The 23653-nt window shown below is 39.6% G+C and overlaps 1 protein-coding gene across 4 annotated transcripts; it reads right to left on the reverse strand.

Annotated features, from left to right (window-relative positions):
- Positions 1-1412: 1412 nt before the first annotated feature.
- Positions 1413-22608, reverse strand: zmym2 (zinc finger, MYM-type 2). 4 transcript variants are annotated; one of them, XM_053234033.1, is made up of 23 exons: positions 22466-22608; positions 14771-15594; positions 13766-14054; positions 13505-13667; positions 13083-13295; positions 11355-11502; positions 9970-10085; positions 9681-9803; positions 9398-9548; positions 8705-8877; positions 8335-8500; positions 8211-8236; positions 7906-8047; positions 7687-7814; positions 7380-7542; positions 6528-6668; positions 6151-6263; positions 5758-5941; positions 4887-5038; positions 4140-4254; positions 3637-3879; positions 3148-3280; positions 1413-2484 (listed from the first exon to the last, which is right to left on the reverse strand). In XM_053234033.1, exons 2-23 carry the CDS (start codon positions 15573-15575, stop codon positions 2298-2300), a joined length of 4074 nt encoding a protein of 1357 aa, XP_053090008.1. In that variant the 5' UTR covers positions 15576-15594; positions 22466-22608; the 3' UTR covers positions 1413-2297. The 4 variants fall into 4 exon arrangements, with proteins under 4 accessions (XP_053090008.1, XP_026767923.3, XP_053090009.1 ...); XM_026912122.3 differs by having other exon boundaries at positions 22244-22594; XM_053234034.1 differs by lacking the exon at positions 22466-22608 and adding an exon at positions 21484-21605.
- Between the last annotated feature and the right edge of the window lie 1045 nt (positions 22609-23653).

Here is a 23653-nt window from a genome sequence, read left to right on the forward strand (position 1 = left end):
GTTCAATTTTGGTCTCATCACTCCAAATGACTTTGTGCCAGAAGGTTTGAGGCTTGTCTCTGTGCTGTTTGGAGTATTGTAAGTGGGATACTTTGTGGCATTTGTGTAGTAATGGCTTTCTTCTGGTGACTCGACCATGCAGCCCATCTTTTTTTCCAAGTACCTCCTTATTGTGCACCTTGAAACAGCCACACCACATTTTTTCAGAGAGTCCTGTATTTCACCTGAAGTAATTTGTGGGTTTTTCTTTGCATCCCGAACAATTTTCCTGGCAGTTGTGGCCGAAATTTTAGTTGGTCTACCTGACTTCTCAATTAGAGTTTGAACACTGCTGATTGGCATTCTCAATTCCTTGGATATCTTTTTATATCCCTTTCCTGTTTTATACAGTTCAACTACCTTTTCCCGCAGATCTTTTGACAATTCTTTTGCTTTCCCCATGACTCAGAATTCAGAAACATCAGTGCAGCATTGGATGAAAGATGCAAGGGTCTGTCAGGAGTCCAGAAACTCATTGACCTTTTATACACACACACTTATTACAAGCAAACAGGTCACAGGTGAGGATGGCTACCTTTAATAGCCATTCAAACCCATTCGTGGCAACTTGTTTGCATGTTATCAGGCCAAAATCACCAGGGTATGTAAACTTTTGATCAGGGTCATTTGGGTAGTTTCTGTCATCATGATTTAAAAAGAGTAAACACAGTTGATTGACATTAAATGGCTTCAGCCAACCACTAACCATGAGTGAAAGAAAAGTTTTTGTGTTATCATTCATATTCTCTGAAAAATGGCCAGGAAACCATAAATTCTGCTAGGGAATGTAAACTTATGAACACAACTGTATACATTTAGTGTTGAATCGTTGCAAGGGGCCAGTCGGTGGCGAAGTGCAAAAAGATGACTGTACTTTAATATTTTCACTCCAGCCCTGCTTAGGTTGACCCCATCTGGTCTAAAATATTCTCTTCGCCCCCGAACAAAGTGCAATTATCAATGTAATTCAGTCCCTTTTAGCTACAGGTTCTGCTGAGCCACGTGATGTGTGTGACTGAGCAGTTGAGAAAATATATTGGTTCCTCAGGCTGGAAGCAAATTTGACAACATTCAAAGCAAATGATTCGTTTTGCGCGAAAGAAGGCTCATTAAATCAGTGAAATTCCAAAAGGTTGTCTTTGTAAAATAAAGAAAATGACTTTTAATTAGTTGGTAAAAAAATAGAATTTATAAAAACAGACAATAAAAACATAAAACCATTTAACATATAAAGCTGTTTTTTCCTTTCATCTATAAGAATGATTTTTAATGATCAAAACTGTCCTTTGCAGATATACAATTTTTTTCAATTAAAATCCCACCCGAGTACAGTACAAATGTTGTGTTCTACCATTAACAAAATACCACTGAAATGTGGAATCAACACTGCACTTTTTGTCAAGTGCTTTGTTTATTTCAAATGTATTAAAGAAACATCCAAACGTCAGTAAAGTTGGAAGGGAAAAAACAATACACATTGGGGATAAAAAATAAAGGTTTAGAGAACTGATTGTTCAAAAGAATAGCTTCACACTAAAAGCTTAATACCAACAAAAAGCCTGCTTCAAATAAGCCTGCTCTGCAAGCCACCCAACACCCAAACTCCAAAAGAAAAGTTGGAGAGAGAGAGACAGACACAGATGGGTGGTCAAGGGCTGCAGCAGGCTTTAATGCTCTTAATGAAGGTGAGAGAAATGGCACAGCATATACACACACACACACACGCACACACACACGTAGTCCTGTCATAAGGACTCCAACACATCACAAACCGCAATAAATAAATATTTTCTCTTAAGAAGGCTTGTTGGATTCATGTTGAGGATGATTTCTTTCATTTTATTTATCTATAGTATTTCAATGGTTTTTGTTTTAAACACACACACACACACACACACTTCACCTCTCTCTAACAATATTTTCAGAAATATTTACAGACCACAGCAGCCCAATCTGGGCATCGTAGGTAATGCTACATCACATACACACAATTTCCTAACAAATGAAAAACAACAAAAAATATACAAAAAAAAGAAAAAGCAGCAGTCTGTGGGTTGCTTTTCACGTAAAGCACCAATCATCAGACCAAGTCTTCTGGAAACACTGATTTAGAAATCAGTATTAAGCCTTAAACCCCTCAAGTCCTGACATACAGTATTCGCTTTGCTTATAACTGTAATGGGATCAGTGTGTTTAAAGGGAAAGTGACATGTAATGCAGAGGGTGCTATGGTGGCATACAAGGCCTCAGTTCTTTTCCTAAATTCCCTCCTCCTCATGGCTGCTCTCTCTGTAGATATCTCGCACCAGAAGGACTTGAGTTAGTAGGCTCTCCAGCACACACTTTTCTAGAGGACTTGAAGTGAACCACAGAGGACTGTCTGATGTAGAGGCAACCTCTGGCTTCACATAGAAGAAATCTGTCCTCTGCCTCACAGACTCAGGGCTGGGAAAAGCAAGCACGAAATTCATCTTAGACAGACTTTTGATTTGTTTTTTTTTTGTTTACAAAGAAAATATATTCTACAATGCAGAGCTATTCAACCTGTGGAACACAAATATTATATAAATATTTAAAATAATTGCATCAGATCTGGCAACCTTAATGCATTCTCTGCATTTTAATGCCAGAGTATGCTGAGACACAAAAATACACCAAAAGAGCAGTCTCTCCCTCCCACCACCCCACCATCAGTCGCACAGTTGTGTTTTTAATTGACTCCCTGGATGTGTCATGCCTTTCCACATCTCACATAGTAATCTCGTTTTGACTTTCTCACATGAAAGATGTGGCAGCCTTGCTTTCTGTCAGGGTAAATGGAGAACGTCCTGAGTTCACTAATCTGAAATACAATATCAGTGTATGTTCAACTTAACTATATGCATGTCTAATGTTAGCTATCATCAGTTAACTATATTTATTAGGGATGCCACTGAAAATGAAAATGGCAAGAGAAAAACCTGAAAATAGCAGAAAGAGGCTTACAACCCAGAATGAAATAGCCTTATGGGGAAAAAGTTTGAACATGTCTGTTATAGCGTATAGTGCACATACTTTTCCCTGACACTTTCTAAAAGGATCATACACCTGGATTCCAGTGAGACTCACCACTTAGACAAGTAGAGTTCATACAAGCGGCACTCGTGTTTCTTAACAGGACAGTGAATGTCTCCCGAACCATCATTCTGATCAAAGTTTGAGTCACTAGCCTCTTTACGCCTCCTCTTACTTGCTGTTGGTTCTGTTCACATGGGCGAGACAGAGAGATTAACACACAAAAATAATGGTTGAATCCAAGACCAATAAAGACAAGCACTTAAAATTTCATCGTTGGGCCTGGGTACACTATAAATCTGAACCTTAAGATTAACCTTAAGGACTCAGTGCGCATGAATGAACAGTGCTGTTTAGAAAACTGTCTAAGCTCAAGGAGGATTTTAAAATAAACCTTTCACAAAATGTTCAAGGGAACAACATAGTAAATAATAAAAATGCCGCAGACAGGATAACAGGCAATTAAATAGCACACCATCAGAAGACAATTTACACGAATCTTGTGATCTCAAGCAGGTGTTAATTGACTGCAGTGAAACGTACCATGTTGATCCTGTGAGATGGAGGGGATGCAAATACAGACAGTGGTGTCGTGATTGTGAGGTTTAGAAGTGCTGGGCCCATAGACGTTACCAAAAGAGAGGCGCATGTGCTGCTCAACAGTGCGCAGGCCAAAGTATTTTGTGTTGAGATAGACGAGAGAGCGTAAGAGAACTGAGGGGGAATGTTCTCCTAGCTGTCTGCTGCTCCACAGACACGGTTCCTCTACACGACCCCACAGAGAGCCTGAACACAGTAACACCGCAAACATATGAATCTTCTGCATATGCAGAAAAAAATTACATTATATTCTTGATGTGGCATATAATACATAGTAATAACACAGATGGAAAATATTACAAGATGCCTCTTGTAAATATTAACTTCAAAATGTCCTCATAGTAGTGAGTCAACATCTTTAGTTCAGGATGTGAACAGCAGTGGTTCTAATCATTGGACACTTAAGTAACAGCAACATGAAATAACAAGGACACCAAGAGTTTTACCATCAGGAAGAACGCTGGGTTGCCAGCCTTTGAGAACCTTGTTAAGTTCCTCCTCAAATACACTGTAGCAGGAGTCATTAAACAAGTCATCTGTCCTTCCTTTTTCCTGCAAATACTTTAAGTAAACCAATATAACATCAGGAAGAATAATGGTGAGAGTATAAATAAGTAGGAAGAGAACTTCCTACATACCTCCTAAAACAGCACATAATGGCAAATTGTCCCAAGACAAAAATCCATTAAGCAGTGTATAGAGATTATCAAAAAATTCAAATGTAAAATGATTTCTTAATCATGCACATACCTACATAATGTAAACACAAGCAATGTAGTGCCTTCCTTACTACTGATTCAGTGAACTAATTGCAATGAAAATGAAATATTCCAAAAAAAGTCAGCGTATGCGCTACACAAATATGCTGATGCGAGTGCTCTGTGGCTTTTCTCTACTTTCCTCATAGCTCCTCTGTCTCATCAGTTTTACTTAAGTTTAAACTAAAGGAGTTTTCTTCAAACTTTGCACCACTATCTTTAAGCCAAATTTAAATCAGAGCAGTCAGGACAGACTAGCATTACATGACTATAAATGCAAGCCTGTGTGCGCACTCTGCACAAGCACTATTCTGCATTGTATAAATTAGACCCCAAACGGCTTAAAGAAAGCGAAATAAGTCAAATCCAAATAAATCCTCCAAACTACAATGACACAGAAGCCACATGTACAGTATATGAAGCAGTCACACATACCTTCTGTATGCTGAGGCAAAGGTAGAGAATGCTGTCTGGAGCATAGCGCTCACCGTTGGGCCGACGCACCTCTCTGACGAACTCAGTTAGAGCCTTGTTCAGATCTGCTGCGCTCAGTGAAATAAGACTGCCTTTCAACCGACATGGAGTCACTGGACACAGAAGCAAAAGATACATTATATAATCATTATACAAATCACTTATATTGGATGGACATTACAATGAAGTATAATTAAAAAGTAAGATAATTTAATTACAAATCATTGAGTCAGAAGAAAAAAATACTTTAAATAGATGTTCCTGAGCTGAGTAGTCACCCTGACAATTCTGTAATAGTAATTCACACTCCACAACCATGAGATTAATGCATGCAGTGGTGGAACAGCGCAGCAAAAACCACATTATGAAATGTTCTGCCACAAGTAACTTGCATTAGCATCTTTCCATCAGACAGGATCAAATTTGTACATCCTCTAGCTTTAAGTAAACAATTTCCTAAAGGTAATACTAGTATGGGACATGACAGCCTAATGAACAAGAACTAATTTCAAGGTTCATGATTACTCCTCATCTAATCATCAATAAATCACATGTGGCTATAAAACAGTGACAAAGCAAAACAGAGGGGATCAGTGCTTCTTTATTTTTCTACAATGTTCATCTCTAGCCTTTCATAAACATTAGAGCTATTTCTTAAAATAAAAAGCTTGTGTCCTCATAACTTCAAAATGATCAACACCAGATGTTTCAGGATGTGAACAGCAGTTAAGTTAAAATCATTGGACACATTAACATATGTGGTTCAAAAGGCACCTCCTTATTTTGGCTCGTAAATGAATCTCTCATGACCAGGGGGTGAATGTTTTCTCACCTTGTTTGCAAGCACCTTTCTCTTTTACATCAATGGACTGTGCAGCTGATGATGCAGTCCATCTCCTCCAGGCATTCAGGCCATACCTGGAGCTCAGGGGGAAAGAGGCATCCGCTGCAAAAGGCTCTGCTGATGAAGATGACTCCGTAGAAGTCTCCTCTTCCATGGTCCGCCTCTTGATGCCCTAAATCATAATTATCATAATAACAGGAAAATCATGGGTGCTAAGGATAATGACATCAAAGTAAAGAGCATACAATTTGTAGATACTATTCATGTAATGTCCTCATAATAAAACATCAGCAATCACTGCACATCAGCATGTGAACAGCATAGTGGTTATAATCAATGGACACACTTGTGTAAAAAAATCTCATGATGTGTGTTAAGTACCTTTCTCCTAGTTCTAGTCCAGGATGTCTCCTCTCGCTCCTCAGTGAGGACAGGCGGCAGTGTGAAACCCATCTCTGCGTCCATCCCCTCCAAGGTGGGCACAAGCTCTGAGGCTGAGGAGAATTATACCCTCAAACTACTTTTCACTCACTCACACAGTATGTGTGTGTACAAGCTCACAGCATTTTTCTCTGCCTGACTGACATTGAACAACTGGTAAAAGCCAAAGGAGAATTTTAATCCAAGTTTTAATCCTAAGTAGACTTGACAGTACTCTATATATTACACAAGTGTCAGGCAGAACAGACTAGCTTGAGTATGTTACACAACTAATATTTACAAAACATCAGTGTTTTAACTGTTAAGCAGTTTTGTACCTTGAGGAAGATCTTTTTCCAGGTCCAGCTCAGGTTCATACTTGTCTTCCTCCTCTTCCTCTTCTTCTGAACCGCTACCACCACTGATGCTATTTACTTTCTCCCTTTTAACCCCTCCACTCTCCTTCTCACATTTGATATCTAAAACAGACAAAAGTAAAATACGATTCGTCAAAACGTGGAATATCAGTAGAAAGCCATGTCTTTTTACAAACTGCAGTAAAGTCTGTGTATTTGTTATTTGAGCCATGGCATCACATATCTAGTTGAGGGGGGGGGGGGGGGGGGGGGATTTTATATATATATATATATATATATATATATATATATATATATATATATATATATAAAGAAAAAAAATGCTTTATTTCCAAATGCATCATTAACAAGGTGTGTATTTAGGGATGTAGAGCCTGTCATGACTACACTACTGTGGTGTGGTGGAGGATACAGGATGGATAGAACTGGTATTTAGAGCAATGTAAGGAGAATGCAAACCAGTAATATTCTTTCAATATTTAAATACATGTGAATGAAAATTCCCTATGTCCCTAAAACAAAATTCAGCACTGTGGACAACACCAGTCACTGAAGTAAAAATCTGTGCATTTGTAGTACAGATCGGGTAGTGCCTAGTGTTGGGTAGTGCCTAAAATAGGGCACATACACTGCGAGTAACTACTTGTCACTTACATGACCGTGTGTTTTATGCATTGTTGTATTCATTCTTAAAAACGAAGAAACAGCTGAACGTTTTAGATCTTTTTTCCTCCAATTTTTACACTTTGCCCCCTAAAAAATTCCATCAAGGCAGAAACACAACAAAAGTAGTTTCCAGGAAAATCTTCACACCTAAGCAGTCAGGTTTCTTATCCTCCTCTGCAATCATTTCAGCCATAGTTATCAGATCAGCTTCAAGAGGATCAGTGGGAACCTTGGCTTTGAGCTCATCTATGGTCTTCACAATATGCTCAGCACTCTGCAGTGTGGTGGGCAGAAACACTGGCACAGGTACCTGAGAACAGCAGAACCAATCAAGATTTTCTCTACAACTTCATCATACATTCACAGTGTATGTATATCTCATCAGCAGTAAATGACTAATATTAGACATTTGTGCATTTTTGGGAGTCTCAGTAATTGAGAGAGAAGCCCTTACAGGTACAGGTATTGCAACAGAGGTGGGTGTGGCCTGAGCGTAAAGATTCATGGGTACTGGAACATAAACAGGAACAGGAATTGGAACAGGGACATACTCCTTCACCAAGCCCTCCAAGCCATCTTCTTCTGTAGAGACAAAACAGAATGCGTGTCTGCTTCTATAATTTACACATGTATGGGTCCTGTACTCAGGCAGTTTGTACCCAACACAATTTACCTGTTTGCAGTGGTTTGCTCTGCATATGAGGTTTACAGTACGTGGCTTTAGTCATGGTGAGAGGTTTACATAGAACAGCTTTATTTTTCACATCCTTAATAATCCCTCCTCCTGCGTATGACACGGGTCCCTGATTAATCAGCTGCATGGAAAAAGAGACAAAGAGAGAGATTGCTGCTACATACAGTTACACATAGAGGGAGATTATACTGACTGTCTCTATGCTTCTATTCCTTCACCTGTCTTCCAACAACAATAAACAGTAAACATGATAAAATGAGAAAAATAAACTGACTTGTACTCACAGTTAACTTTGATGCATGGGTCTGTCCTATTATAAGACAAAATGATTATTACATTACTTTAAAAAAATAAAAAAATTCAAAAGAATTACAAACTTTTCCTGATTTTATTAGGATTGCTTATTACCTAATGCTGTGTTTTCTGGCCCTTTCTGAGTTGCCATATTGGGCTGATTTTGCTGGCAGTAAAAACGGAGGAGACACTCTTGGTCACAGAAGTGCTTCATCTCAGCACGCCACTGCACCGACTCTGTCAGGTTCCCCTGCACCTTACAGCAGTCACAGCGCGCCGCCTGGTGGACAAACAAGAGAAGCCCACAATTAAAAAGCAAATGAATAATGGCACAGCATATGGACATGGAAAGGTATAAATCCCTGTACTGTGTCCTCATATTATAATGGGAATCAACACCATGGTTCAGAATGTGAACAGCAATAAAGTTATAATCATAGGACATTTTTAAAAACAGAAACGTAATTAAGAATGAACCGCAGACCTTGTAGTACCAGTCATGAAACTTCTTAGCACAAGTTTCACTGCAGAAGTCTCTGCTGACACCATCTATCTGTTTGGTAACAGATTTTTTGCACATTTGTGTGCAGTGGTTGCAGGTGACACATTTGAGGCCCAGACGGTGTATAAAATCCTGCTTGAACAATAGCTTGCAACCTGCAGCCAAAGAAGGTAGCAGACAAAAAAGAAGGGGGAAAAAAAGAAAAAAGAATTGTTACAGTCATGGAAATCACACCCACCATTATTAAAGTTATAGTCATTATTGACTTTAAATTGACTTTAATTGAGGGGTATGATGCAAACCTTAAAACTAAAAAACAAAACAAAACCAAAGTCACACTGAAAGATAGAAAGCTTCTCTCTGTGCTGATATCTACCCAATATGTTATTGTACACATTTAAGTAATGAGCCTAATATTTTAACAGTTGGATTATGTTCGGAAGGGTGGTGTTATTTAGTCTCTCACTTTAAAAAGTGTGGTGAAAATCATTCTACCACTTAAATCTATACATTTATCCAAAAAAAAAAAAAAAAGCTTTTCCTGCAATATTAACTTGGCATGTTCCTCTAAACTGACAGAGAACAGCTTTTGTTTTTAAACTGCAGTGGTGTTCTAATCACAGGCCAGTAAACAGGCTCTCATCCAAGATAAAATAAAAGACATGACAAAAATACCTTCACTACAGAAAGGCCTTTTGACCCCTGAAAACTTGACAGTCTCATGAAGTGTCTTCTCCTCCTGGCAATACTCGCAGAAGGTCACTATACAATGGAGCTTTTTATAGTCCTCACAACACGTCTTACTGCAAAACTGGTACACTTTATCCTGAAATGAACAAGAAAGAACATATCTAACAATCATATTAATGAAAAATAATTACCCGCCTCAATGTCTGGTCCAGTTCCTAAGGTAAACAAACAGTAATGATAAAACAACAGGCTTAGTGGATAACACTACCTCCCACTCCAGAATCTCTGGTTTCAGGCTGAAGGAGCCACGACAGTAGTTGCATTTCAGTTGGATGTTGCTGGAAGCTGAGGCAGGAAGTTGACCATTGGTTGATGTTTGTATAGTGGCGTTCTATGAAACAGGAAAATGTGAAAGACATTGAAATTAGCTTTAAGTTCCAAAGGTGTAATCCCATACAATTATGGCCCTAAAAACCCTTATATTTATTAGAAATACTTTCACACAGTGTATGCCATGCAAGTATGTCTATAGGTTATACAGTTTGCAATGCATGTACCTGGAATTTTGTGACACACTGAGAGCTGCAGAAGTTTAAGACCTTCCCTTCAGGTAGTGTTGCCTGATACTGAGGTAATGCATTTCTCTTACAGAAATGACAGGAAGGCTCAGCAACTACAAAAACAGATGTAAAGTGTCAATTCAAACTACGCAGGTCTTAAACATGTCAGTTGACACCATTTCTGAAACCAAGAAACTGTTAGCAGCCAATGAAAATCAGCTGTGCTCTGTTTGAGAGCAACACATTTTAGTGCTACTTGTGGTATACGTGTGCATCATAGGTTGATGTCTTTATGCTCTGTACTCAAGTTGCATAGTTGCCTATGAATCAAACTTTTGCAAATATTTTATAAACAAAATGCGTTAAATATACTACTGAAAATAACTTCAAACCACAAAAATCTCTAATGTCTAACAAATTGCCCAGGAGTATGTCTAAGCACTTTACCATCATAACACAAACGTTTCCATCCCATCCCATCCCCGCCCCGACGCCTCACTCCTGTGATTATGTGATGCCAGTAATCAACACTGTTCCTGGACATTTAACTTCCTGCAGAATTCAGTTCCAACCCTAATCCTGCACACCTGTTCCCGATAATCAGTCTACTTGATTAGCCAGATCAGCTCTGTTGGATTCAACTAGATCCCTAATGAATTCTGTAAGAAGGTAAATCAGCAGCAACATCAATCATGATCACTGTGCTAAGCTACTACCTTGCTAAAGATACTTAAAACAAACGAAAAAAAAAAAAAAAAAGATGAGATTTAACATTGGTGAAATGTGACCCTGCGCTGTCTGAACCACAGACTGACTAGTCACAAGAGGAGACATTTGTTCACCAACATCCCATATCAGAGCAATGCAAGTTATCATCTTTTATGACAGCACTTAATGATATTGCTCTCTGCTAAATGTACCAATGTACTGGACTGTAGGTAAGTTTAAAAGTTTGCTTTGAGACTTGACACCAGCCACCGAAAGTGGAGAGGTATTCTAGCTTTGAACATTTTGAAACCTGTGTCCAGAAAGGTGTACAAAACAAATAAATAAATAAACAAACACACCTTATACAATGTGTTTTATACAAAAACCTGAGAAATTTTCTATAATGTATATAATCAGGATAAGCCCTTCAAAAGGCATTTATAATCAGCAAGGCCAAAAGCTGAGCAAAATAATCTCAAACTTTTAACAGTTATTTACATCTGCAGTGACCCAGATTATTATTAGTATTATTGTATATTAAATAGCCAGGAAAATCTAAAGACGAAGTCTCATTTACTGAGTGCACATGACATAAATGAAACAGGTCAATCTAAAGTCCAATATATTAGAAACAGGCAACAATGAGTAGGTAGCAGAGTTGTAACAGTACTTACTATGTGCAGCAGCTGCAATTTTGCTTTTATTCATACAGGATGAAGAACAATAAGGCTCCATGACTCCAGTGGGTCCAATACCATGAGTAACATCAAAAGACCTGCACATCACCTTACATCCACTACACTGTGTCATCTTTCCATGAGTCTAGGGTAAAGTTAAAAAGTAAAAAAAAAAAAAAAAAAAAAATAATTCAATTAAGGTTAGCATTTCAATAATAAAAGATTGACTTAAATTAGCTACATTCTTGACAACAAGTTTCTTAGGCTGCTGGGTAACTTCTCTGTATGAAATTATTGAAAGGGGGAAACACCTGAAAGATGGTGACAACAGAGGAACGGTGGTATCAGTGTCTCTGAAGCAGAATTCCTGTTCTGTTTGAGGGGCAGTCATGAACATTGGTGGAAGACTAATCAGGCTAGAACTTTTATCATTGTGTTTTTCTTTGAAAAAAAAAAAATCAGATTAATCAGTTATTTCAGGCAGTGATTGTCAATTACCCATTATCCGTTACCCAAAGTAAAACATGCCAAAAACAGGTTGAGGTAATGGAACTGACCGGCACGGCCTTTTTATTATCTAGATTTTCCTCAATAAATAAGTGACCAAGTATAATATTTTTTGTCTCATTTACTTAACTGGGTTCTCTTTATCTATTTTTAGGACATGTGTGAAAATCTGATGATGTTTTTAGGTCATATGATTTTTACAGAAAATTCTAAAGGGTTCACAAACTTTCAAGCACCACTGTAGGTACTGGATGCACGTGTTGCAACGTGTTTATCGTGTTCATTCATTCATCATCAGTAACCCCTTTATCCTACTCTTGATTGTTGTGGTTTAAATGACTTATTAGTTTATATTTTGGGAAATAAAACCAAACTAATTTCCTTAGAACAGGGGTATTCACACTTATATGACAAGAGATCTACTTTTTCATATTACTATTATGGTAAGATCCACCATGTAATTATGCATGTACACTCTAAATTTGGAGTTTGAGAAATTATTTTGAGAGATTTGATTTTATTCAAATAATGTTATGCAATCAATTTTCATTCAGAGAAATCAGAAAAGTAATATATACAGCAGCATGGGAGTGGTCGAGCGTCAGCGGTGGATGGAGAGGAGGTGGGTCTAACCGGCAAGTAACGCGTGATGATTCTCACCTGTGTCTTATTACCATGAGCCTACTTATTTGTGTCTCGTTGTATGTTCAGTAACCACACAGAGAGAGAAAATGCGATATAGCTGGCAGAGCTTTTGAGACACGCACGAACGCCCGCATGCACACACGCACACCAGGAAGTGTGAACTAGACCGAGTGAAAGCTGAGAGTCCAGGACAAACATGTTTCAGTTGAACTGTTTTGTATTTGTTGAGTAATTGAAAGTGTGCTGAAAAGTGTGGACAGAATAAACGTAAGCCCGGAGTTCAGCAAAAAGTCCACCTGTCTCCCAAGTTGACTAGTGTTCGAAGATCGACCAGTGATCGCCTTGCGATTGACTGGTCGATTGCGATCGACGTAACGAGTACCCCTGCTTTAGAATATATTGCAGACCGGTACAAACAAAAATAAATGCAAGAGTGGCCATATTGGTCAGAAAACCTTTAGAAGCTGTCTGAAGAGGGATTAAAATATATTCTGTGTAAACCTCTACATCCAAGGGCAATAATAAACCACGGATGTCACCGTTCAAAAATAGATACATGTTAGTTGACTTTACCTGTTTGTAGTCCCTGACACAGTTCTGACAACAGAACCGTTTCTGCTGCCCATCAATAAGCAAGAAGTGATTTGCTGTGGCCCGGCTGGGCAGGTAGTTCCCACACTGCTCACAACAGTTCATGATCAGGCCATTAGCCATACGGTAACGGTTAAAACAGGCATCACTGCAGATTTTATGGGTGATGTTCTTGAAGCTGACTTCATGGCGAATCTAAAGAAATAAATGAGACACAAATGGATTTTCATATAAACGTACATAGACAAACAAAAGATGAGACAGACAGACAAGTAAAAATCACAGAACATTGCTAATTATCTCATATTATCTTTATATACCACTTAAAAATATTAGATATTAAATTTAAGAGAGAAGTGTAATATAGTATATAAAATCAAAACCAATAGAACTGTTTCACTGACCTCTGTGAGCTTTCCACAGACAGTACACTTGGTTTTGAGGGTGTTCTTCGGGGGATTTTGTTTATTTTCATACGCAGCCAGACAACCGGTGCTGCAGAACTCCTGAAATGATTCGCTTGAGTCCACCTGAGCCACAATTGTTCCTTTCATACTAGTAATGTCCCTAGTTTAATGAGAAATTACATTTGGCAAGTTTATCATCATAACAGTCTCTTGAGAGAATGATATAAACACAAAACATTTCACATTTATAAGTCTTACTTCTTGCACATGGTGCAGCTCTTTTTGGGTGTGGGTTTGTGGGAGAAGGCAGAGAGGCAGGTCGTAGAGCAAAACAAGTGGGAGGAGCCTTTGCGCTGATAAGCAGTCTGACCTTTCTTTAAAGGCTTTTTACAGTTAGCACAGGTGACCTTCATGGTGCGTGGTGGCTGCTGGGAGCCTGAGGAAGACTGGCCTGGTGCTTTGGGAAGAGATGCTGTAGGAGAGGGAGAGTCCACCCCTGGCTGCTTCTGATTGCGGGGAAAAGATGCGGATTGAGAGATCCAGGAATCTGAGAAAAAAGCAAAATTGATTTTAGAGGTTTTTTTTTTTTAATTATTGAAAAGACAAAATTCTGTAAGGAGAGCAAGACAGTTAAGTCAGCTTCTATATATTAATATAATTTTTAAAATATTAATACAAGAAATTCTATATTGATATATAGGGCTTATGATGGCCTAGGAAGATAAATAACTAGAAGGTTTTTATTAGACAAGAGATTTGTCAGTAAGTTTTTAATCAGTAAATTACTTAAGGTAAAGCATACACATTAATTCTACCAGGCAATATTAGAGCATTCACATAAATTAAACACAAAAAGGTAATATGCAGAGACTTAGCTTTGCATGCAAAAAACAGTTAACAAACTCAACTACAAACATAGGAAAAATATTGACAACATATTTCCAACCCATTAATTCTGAAATCCTTTAGGCATAGAAAGAGTAATAAATTCAGCCCATACAAATAAAATGGGCTCAAATAAAATCCATAGCAACGATAAAACAGTGTCTTATTCACAAGAATGTCCTCTCATTCCATCTGAAGCACATATTAAATAACACTAACTAATGTATTGTCATCATTTAAAATAGCTCAATAATGAACCAGATATGGCACACATACTAAAAAAAGCTGGGTTGAAATCAATTCACTGGCTATCTGCTAATAAAATAGCCAACAATTTATCAGATAAAATGAATGGCATAAGAGTTGTCTATGCATTACCAGATCTCTGGTGAGTCCCCGTCTCGCCATTTTGAACCGGCTGGGTAGCTGAATTAACACGCCCTGGGTTGAACGTTGGTGAAGGTTTGCTGGCTGACCCTTGGCTCTGCTGGGCCTCTGGGTTTAGGCTGAATGTGCTACTGATCTGCAAACCGTTTTCTGCAGCTTCCATCTCTCCACCAGCCTCTGCTCCCTCATTCCCCTTCAATGATGTCACACTTGTGATTTTGAGGTTCATGCTTTCCTCTTCAGACGGGGCTGTGGATGTCTCTGCTGACGTCGACATTGCCACCTCTGATGAACATGACCCTCCCAGTGTGGTGACGCTGGCAATTTTGATTTCTGAGTCTGGTTCTGTGCTGCTTAATGCTTCCCTGTTCTGACTCGATGCCAGCGAGGAAGAGTCTCTTTGCTCAGAATCTTCTTCATCGTCTATAACAATGGGCTCAGTCTGGCTTTTGGGAGCCATGGTTGCTGTTGTTGTTGCTGTGGAGGAGAGAGGAGAAGGAGTGTTGGAGGATGCTGTTGCTGTGGTGGCTGGCTCTGCACTGTCTGTGGTCTCAGCAGGTGCAGGGTTGCTAGAGGGGCTTGCTGCTTTTTTCCCCTCCTGAAAGTGAGGCCCCTCCACCAGCACAACGTCATCATCGTTATCCTCTGGAGCCTTGGATACGTCTGTTGTCATGACACCAGTTCCTTGACGCTGCCCATCTGAGCACAGTTCTGTTGAGGGTGTGGTTTCCATGGGCTCATCCCCCTTGTTTAATCCCTCCTCCACATCTGTCCTGGGCTCCAACTCTCCATCCATCACTTAGGTAACCAACCACCTGTTGCCACAAATAAAGAAGTGAGGCATTCACCTGGAAAAACTGACATAATGAGATGACTGGTATACTGATATTTGACTTTTATAAAAATAAATAAATAAATAAACCTGGTTTTTTGTAACTGGTCAGCATTTTAAATACAGTTTAATTCACCCATTCAAAAAAAAAAAAAAAAAAAACATGAGGCAGAACCCAATGTTGTAAAAAGCACTGAACAGTCATCATTCTTTCACCAATGCTTATAATCTTGAGTCCAGCTGGCCTCATTACTGTCTCAGACACTTTTATACTCTAATTTCATGTTCTGTATGCTGTTGTGACCTTCTCATGTTAAACATCATTCCTGCAACCCCACGCGTGTCTGTCTTGGTTACTTGGCATCTATGGTTACCATGGTAATAAAAGCATCAAGGGACAGTTCCTGTCAATGCAATCTGTAACAGTGTTCACTATGCAGTAGGTCACATGTATTATGTGCTAGAGACAAAAGATTAGCCTCTGTTTGTCTGACTAATTACCGACGGACAGAAATAATCTGCAACGGTACTATGATCATTCCAGCCCGTTACACTGCAGGGCTACAACTCAGTCCTTCATGTTAAGGCCTAGGGCAGTGAAATATCTGGGGACACGGCTGATCATGGAAATTGAAAAGCAATGTTGTTCTGGCACTACAGGGTGCAGAAATGTATGATTATATACAAGAATAGTGTTTAAGGTGCTAACTTCCAGTGTCAGCTAGCCACACTGGTCACCAGAATTTTTAAGTGATATTACCTGTTAAAATGTGTCTATTTTTTTCTACCCATTACAACACAGAAATGTAATTACATTCTCATTCTTCTTCAATTACATGGTAGTAAATTCAACATGTTATCAATAACAAGAAATTGGTTACCCTGACATGATAGCTAGTTAGCTAAATATCTTGAAACAGGTGTACTTCTGTGTGATTTTGACATGTTTAGCTGTTACACACTGTTAAACTGTTACACAGTTTACTCCAAATGCTACACATCTCATTTGCCTCAGCTAAAGGAAATAAGTAAAATTTCACTTCCACTTCACACGCTGCAGCATACTGCAAAATCCTCAAAGCTTTTCAAAAGGTGCCTGCGCCTGGTTACGGTTGCTAAGCTACAACTGGTTAATCATTCTTTAGGGAAGGAGTTAGGTCAGCTAACAGACAGACACTATAATTATTATAATCTGGCTGCAGTAGTTAAGACAGCATACACCAATCAGCCATAACATTAAAACCACCTGCCTAATATTGTGTAGGTCCCCCTTGTGCCACCAAAACATGTCTGGTCCCTCGAGTCATGGACTCCACTGACCTCTGAAGATGCGCTGTGGTATCTGGCACCAAGATGTTAGCAGCAGATCCTTTTAGTCCTGTAAGTTGCTAGGTGGGGCCTCCATGGATCGGACTTGTTTGTCCAGCACAACTCACAGATGCTTGATCGGATTGAGATCTGGGGAATTTGGAGGCCAAGTCAACACCTTGAACTCTTCGTCATGTTCCTCAAACCATTCCTTAACAATTTTTGCAGTGTGGCAAGGCGCATTATCCTGCTGAAAGATGCCACTGCCATTAGGGAATTCCATTGCCATGAAGGGGTGTACTTGGTCTGCAACAATGTTTAGGTAGGTGGTACGTGTCAATGTAACATCCATATGAATTGCAGGACCCAAGGTTTCCCAGCAGAACATTGCCCAGAGCATCACACTGCCTCCGTCTTGCCTTCTTCCCATAGTGCATCCTGGTGCCATCACTTCAGCAGGTAACGACGCACACACACCCGGCCGTCCACATGATGTAAAAGAAAACGTGATTCATCAGACCAGACCACCTTCTTCCATTGCTCCATGGTCCAGTTCTGATGCTCACATGCCCACTGTAGGTGCTTTTGGCAGTGGATGGGGTCAGCATGGGCACTCTGACTGGTCTGCAGCTAAACAGCCCCATACGCAGCAATCTGCAATGCACTTTTTCAGCAATTTGTTCTACAGTAGCTCTTCCATGGGATTGGACCAGAGAGGCTAGTCTTCGCTCCCAACGCGCATCAATGAGCCTTGGGTGCCCATGACCCTGTCGCCGGTTCACTGGTTGTCCTTCCTTGGACCACTTTTTGTAGGTACTGACCACTGCATACCGGAAACACCTCACAATACCTGCCGTTCAGGAGATGCTCTGACCCAGTCGTCTAGCCATCACAATTTGACCCTTGTCAAAGTCGCTCAGATCCTTATACATGCCCATTTTTCCTGCTTCCAACACATCAACTTGAACTGACTGTTCACTTACTGCCTAATATATCCCACCCCTTGACAGATGCCATTTTAACATGATAATTATTGTTTTTCACTTCACCTGTCAGTGGTTTTAATGTTACACCTGATCGTTGTATGTTATCTAAGCTAGGCTAGTAAGCTTAGCTAGTAAGAGCTAACCTCATTTTAAAAATCTAACTGTGTTTTCGGGAACACCTTTAAGAAACATCTAAGCACTCTTCCGAAAGTACTGGAGCAGTGATGCAAAAACAGCCACAGCACAATTTAAGTTGAATTCCAAATGACTTTTGTTTCACTGTGTTTGTACACTACATAGGGTAAAGCAATGCCGCAGTATACCTTCCAATATTACCCCATATTTGATTCAGCCACAAAAAAATGTGCAACTTGTGTGTGTTTTTGTTTTTTAAAGTTGGCACATGAACAATTCCTTTATTTCCACCATGATAAAGGCAATGGCACCTACAAGGGGATGATACAACAATTTTCGATGAATTTTAGATGAAAAGTTGAGATTGCAAGTACCTTAGACTAAACACATTTTGTCAGTTGGGGTGAAAATGCTCAAACATGGCACCCCAAGTTGTTTTATGAACTAGATGAGACTTTATTCGCTAGTCTACTTTGCGTTCTCCCTGAAAGCGAACCAATAATAGCCATCTGCTGCATTTTACACAACAGATATGGTACAAACAATGGTTGGTTTAAAAAATATCCAAAGGCAAGACTGGCATGTCAAAGAAAAATTACAAAGTTGTTCAACCACTTCAAAAAAAAAAAAAACCCAAAGGGTATGCCGAATTCAGTCAGATCAATTCGGATCAAATCAGTCAAAACATCAGTCAGAGCTGTCAGTTCGGATTTGATGGCACTTTTCAGATGCATGCATCACATACTATTTGCAGATATCTTAGATGTCATCCACAAGTCCGACTTCACACACAAGCAACTGTAGAACGTTAAGTGGCTAATCTTAGCTAGCTAGCTAGCTAATGTACAGACTGGCAACACACAAATCAGAATAGATTGGCAAAATACACTGGTCAGAAAAATATACACAACACGACCAAGTGATAGAAATACACACAACAGATGTGACAGGGAGTGTTCTGTTCTCCATGGTCTTTTAGTTAACTAGCTTGAGTACGCAACACACTGGCAATACAATAGGAGTAGACAACGCCTTCTGACCAGACGTGAGAAACAACGCTGTGGTATAAAACAGTAGGAGTACAGTATACAGTAGATTGCATTATACCATAGCATTGTTAATTTCTCGCATCTGGTCAGAAGGTCTTGATTAATCTGGTTTATATTAATGCACGCTAATCTAATTTTTTTATACAGTAACTCATACAGGGACTTTTATGGTGGACTAAGGCTAATAAGCAGACAAAAATGTGTTATTTAACAAAGAATGGCATATAATGGTTTATAGGTCTTCAGTAAGGTGACATTTATGTAACATTTATGGAAGGAGTCACAGCGCGACAATGTCAGTTTTCTGCCACAGGAAAGTCATTGGACAGAAGACTGTGCTTTCTGGTTTCTCTGTAACTTGACAAAGGTTTTTTTTTTTTTTTTTGTCTTTGTGTCTTCAGCAGAGAGAGTGGTGAGCTGCTATAATGTAAGTGATAACGGGAACGTGCCATTCATAAATAAACTAAAAAAAAATGTAATCACTGGCAAATCGCTGTGGTATAAAAGAAATAAAATGCTGTTATTGGAAAATAATTGACTTCGGGATGGCTACGGCTGCAGCACATCACCCCGTCATTGATTAGTTCCTCTAACAGCACGCTCCATCACGTTTTATTCCGTACGTACCATACTTCTCTGGAGTGGGTTCAAATTTAGTCATAGATTTCACCCTCAACTACTAATCCTTATTACGTTAAATTTTCCAGAATTAAAGGTTTCAATCAAAAAGGAAAAAAAAATAAACTGTTTAGAGCCTAACAAGTGTTTGTGAGTCAATGAAATATCAATCACACAATCGCTGCCCAAAGAGGCATATAATAATGTAGTAACATCATAAACTGCAATTCAAAAAAAAAAAAAAAAAAAAAAAAAAAAAAAAGCCAGGTGTTGACAAATGGAACTGTGTAATGTAAACACACATTAATTAAATAATTCAGTATTCACAATAGCTGGAACTAGCTTTAAAATAAACAAAGTACTTTTTGTACATCTGTCTACACAACAGCACAATATACAATATCTGAGATAAATCAGAGGTGCTCTACATATCTCCAGCCACATCTATTGTTGCTGTGAGGAACATGTGCTATGGGTGTGAGGTCTTCACACGTGCCAATGGGGCGACAGAATTAATCAATAATCAGCACGTTCATGCCACGTGACCAATAAAGTGTTTCAGAGGAAACCTTCCGTGCTCTGAAGTTGCTCCGTGTTCGCAGCATTTCCACATAACACACACCTACAAAATGTTCTGGTTTCGTCTAAGGAGGAAACGGAGTGAGGCCCACTAGGGCTTGTACCCTTCACTGTGCACTCGAGTGGAGCTCGCTGGGGTTTGGGACTGGAGCAGGGCCGCAGCTCGCCGGTCCCGACACAAGTCCCTGCTTTAACACTGAAGACGGCGTCAAACCTCTCCACTCCCATAACAGGCACACATGAAGACACGGACTCTAGTTAACTATGGAGAGGGAAAAGCGTGTGTTTTCCAGGCTGGAGAGTGGCCGTGTTTCAGCTCGCGGTGTTCCCACCCCTGGCCTCTCTGGCGCATGCAGCCATTGGATTAGCGTGGAAGTGGAGGGAGGAGAGCCTGTGAGACTGCGCCATTGTTATTAGCTACAGAGAAACGTCGCAAGTTATTCGCGAATAATCGCAGCATCGAGACACCTATTAAGTCCACAAATGACCATTAAAACCGTCCAGGTACTTCAATTTTTCACAAACCATGATCAATTTAGACTCTTTGTTATGGTATCCTTGCCATATTGGTAGATTATTTAATTAATGTTACAAATAAGCATCAGAGCAGGCATTCATGTAATAGTACACTGGACATGACTTAAAATGAGTTTTAGTGTTATTACTTTGGGGTGAACATTTTAATTCGGAAGTTACCCCTGAGCTTTTACCCCGGGCAATCAAAAAGGACATACACGTGGCTACCTGAGGGGGCGCTATACAGCCCAGAGCATCAACTCTAACGCCTCTCGGTACACAAATTTACCAAATCGACCAGATCATTGTGAGAGAGATACTGAATCGAGGAAGCATTAAAGCACACACAATAATCATTGCCCAAAGTAGACAGCGATCAGCTAGCTGAGCAGTAATTTCCCCCCTCAGTGGGTAGTACTGTCTCCCGTCCGCCATTAGAGAGGCAGAGAAACAATACGCGGACGCGCAGCGGCAACAGCACCCTACCTCGGCGGAGAGGGGGAGAAAATCTCAGGCGGGGTAAAATTGCCTGCCTCTCTCCTGGTTAAATGAGATTTAAGAACCACGCAGGTGACCCGAATCATGTCTTTAGGACGAGCTACACACTACAGACAGTTGTGAGAACTTTGGCCAATTAAACCCAGTAGCTATAGCATCAAAACCGCCAGTGAAAATTCTTACCGGAGTAGAGCTGGAAACGATATAGCGCCAGTTTTGTGCCTTGACATAAATTCAGACGCGCATGCGCGAAAACGTACGGACGTTCCAGGCGCGTGGGAGGATACTGCCAACGAGGTCCTTGCCGCTCGTTATCGCGCATGCGCACTGCTGCCCGATCAACTTAAAAATTGAAATCCAACAAAAGAAGGCACATCTGCAGTCTATCACATGCACGGTTATTATCGTGATATTAACATCCAGTAACATAAGTCATGTCACTGTACCCTAAATTCTGAATTATAAACTTGAACTCTAGGAAAGTCTTTGTTTTAAATATCACCACACTTTGTCTTTTTTTGTTTTGTTTACATATATCCATCTTTGGCTTTTATCTTCAATCCTCTTAAGCTGTCACTTGTAGGTTATTTACAGATTTTCAACACCAATTAAGTGCATTGGCACACTTCTGTACTTGCTCACGTGCTCAGGAAATACACAAAATACTAGTTTTATGATTTACAGTAACTATTAGCAGCGCCTATGGTCAAAGCAGGGATAAAACACATGACTTGTGAAACTCCTGTCAGTAGCATTGAGCTCTACAGGATAAGGATGTAAGAGAGGAAAAAAAAAAAACGTGCACTACACCACTGAACTGGAGAGAGGCGTCAAAAATATGGCGGCCCACATACAAAACTGAAAATGCACTGAAAATAAGAGGACTGAGTGCTCCTCCTGAGAAGTTTCTCGTCTGCCATGGGTTTGTATCACGTGTACATACCTTATCGTTTATTCCAAGACGGGTTGGAAACCTCCCCCAAGGTCTAATATGCCATGTTCAACAGGCTCATTTTCACTCTAAATTAAACTAGACCAAATTCCACCAAGCCTCAATCGGGTTTAACATTAACGAGGAGCCCACGTTGGTTTTATATCAGTGAGTGCACTCAAGACACGGTGCCATATGTCGTCTTTCTGGTTAATAGAAATAAGAGTTTCCTACCGTTTATGTGGTGTAATCTGACGGACTACATGATACTTTTGCATCCTCTCTTCTGTGTATGTACAACCCTTCGTTTTCGTTTAACCGGGTTATCCTGCTAATAGGTCTAGGTTTTATGTGTGTTAATGAGCAGCACATCTACATAACCATTAGTATTTGTCAGTGGGACGTCGTGGAGCTTTTATTTTGACAGAGCTGTGACTCATGTCCGGGGCGCGTCCACGTTGCTGCACGTTTCTCGTGATGGCTGATTTACGAGCTTTCAGCTCAGTTTAGTGAGTGATGGAGGAGGATCCGTTACAGGATTACTTCCATATAATCTAAACTATTAGACAGCTCTTTCCTCGCCGAATGTGGCGATGATTTGAAAAGTAAATATGTTTAATGAGGATTGTTGTAAACGTTTTCCATTCTGCATTTGCTTATTGTTACGGCTTCTGTAAAGTGATTCGAGGCCCTCGCTCTTCATCCAGAGACATAAAGCAGCAGAAGTAATGTACAACTCCAGATTCTCTCGGAAAATTCGTGGCATTTTAGCCATGGTTTATATATCTTATTCATGCTTGATTAATTGCTTGAGTTTATTGCTGCTCACGGTAAACTCAGTGAACCCGTCTCTGAACACACAGGAGGAACCTATTTGGAAAAGAATCAAGGAGTCGATTCGGAGTCAAGAGAACCGACTCCAAAATGAAATGGCCATCATTGCTACCAACTGTTTTGCCAGTTAAAATCTTTTTTTTTTTTTTTTTTTTTATGTTAGAATATTAGAATAAACATTAATTCTAAATGTATAAATGAGTTTCACTATTACATTTAAATTCTATAGAAATGATATGTAGTATAGTGTATAATTAAAATAATAAATAAATAAATAAATAAATAAAGTGCATTTGACCAAAACACATTTGCAGTCACATCACTGTTCATGAAAATGTTTTTGAGTTGATCAGGATTTTCATTAAAGTTATGTAACATCAAGATGTGGGAATGTCAACCGTATGCTGTCAGCTGTATGATCAAATATTTCAGATTTTATCTGTAAAGAATCCTCTTTCCTCCTGCTGTAATATGGTTCAACACTCCATGTAAGACCAGAGGCCACAAAATATTAACGTATTACTTATAAGTAAGTTATCTAGCACTCAATCCATGCACAATAACCCACTAGGACCAAACAGCATCTCA

The sequence above is a fragment of the Pangasianodon hypophthalmus genome, chromosome 5 (assembly GCF_027358585.1).
Source record: "Pangasianodon hypophthalmus isolate fPanHyp1 chromosome 5, fPanHyp1.pri, whole genome shotgun sequence".
NCBI lineage: Eukaryota > Metazoa > Chordata > Actinopteri > Siluriformes > Pangasiidae > Pangasianodon > Pangasianodon hypophthalmus.

Excerpts from the sequence above, each read along its gene's own strand:
- zmym2 (XM_053234033.1), bottom strand. The coding sequence starts at position 15,575 with ATGGATGGAGAGTTGGAGCCCAGGACAGATGTGGAGGAGGGATTAAAC. Across the intron at positions 8,237-8,334 it reads GCCAGAAAACACAGCATTAG|GACAGACCCATGCATCAAAG; the intron begins GTAATAAGCAAT and ends GTCTTATAATAG. Across the intron at positions 5,039-5,757 it reads GAAAGGTGCTTGCAAACAAG|TGACTCCATGTCGGTTGAAA; the intron begins GTGAGAAAACAT and ends TTCTGTGTCCAG.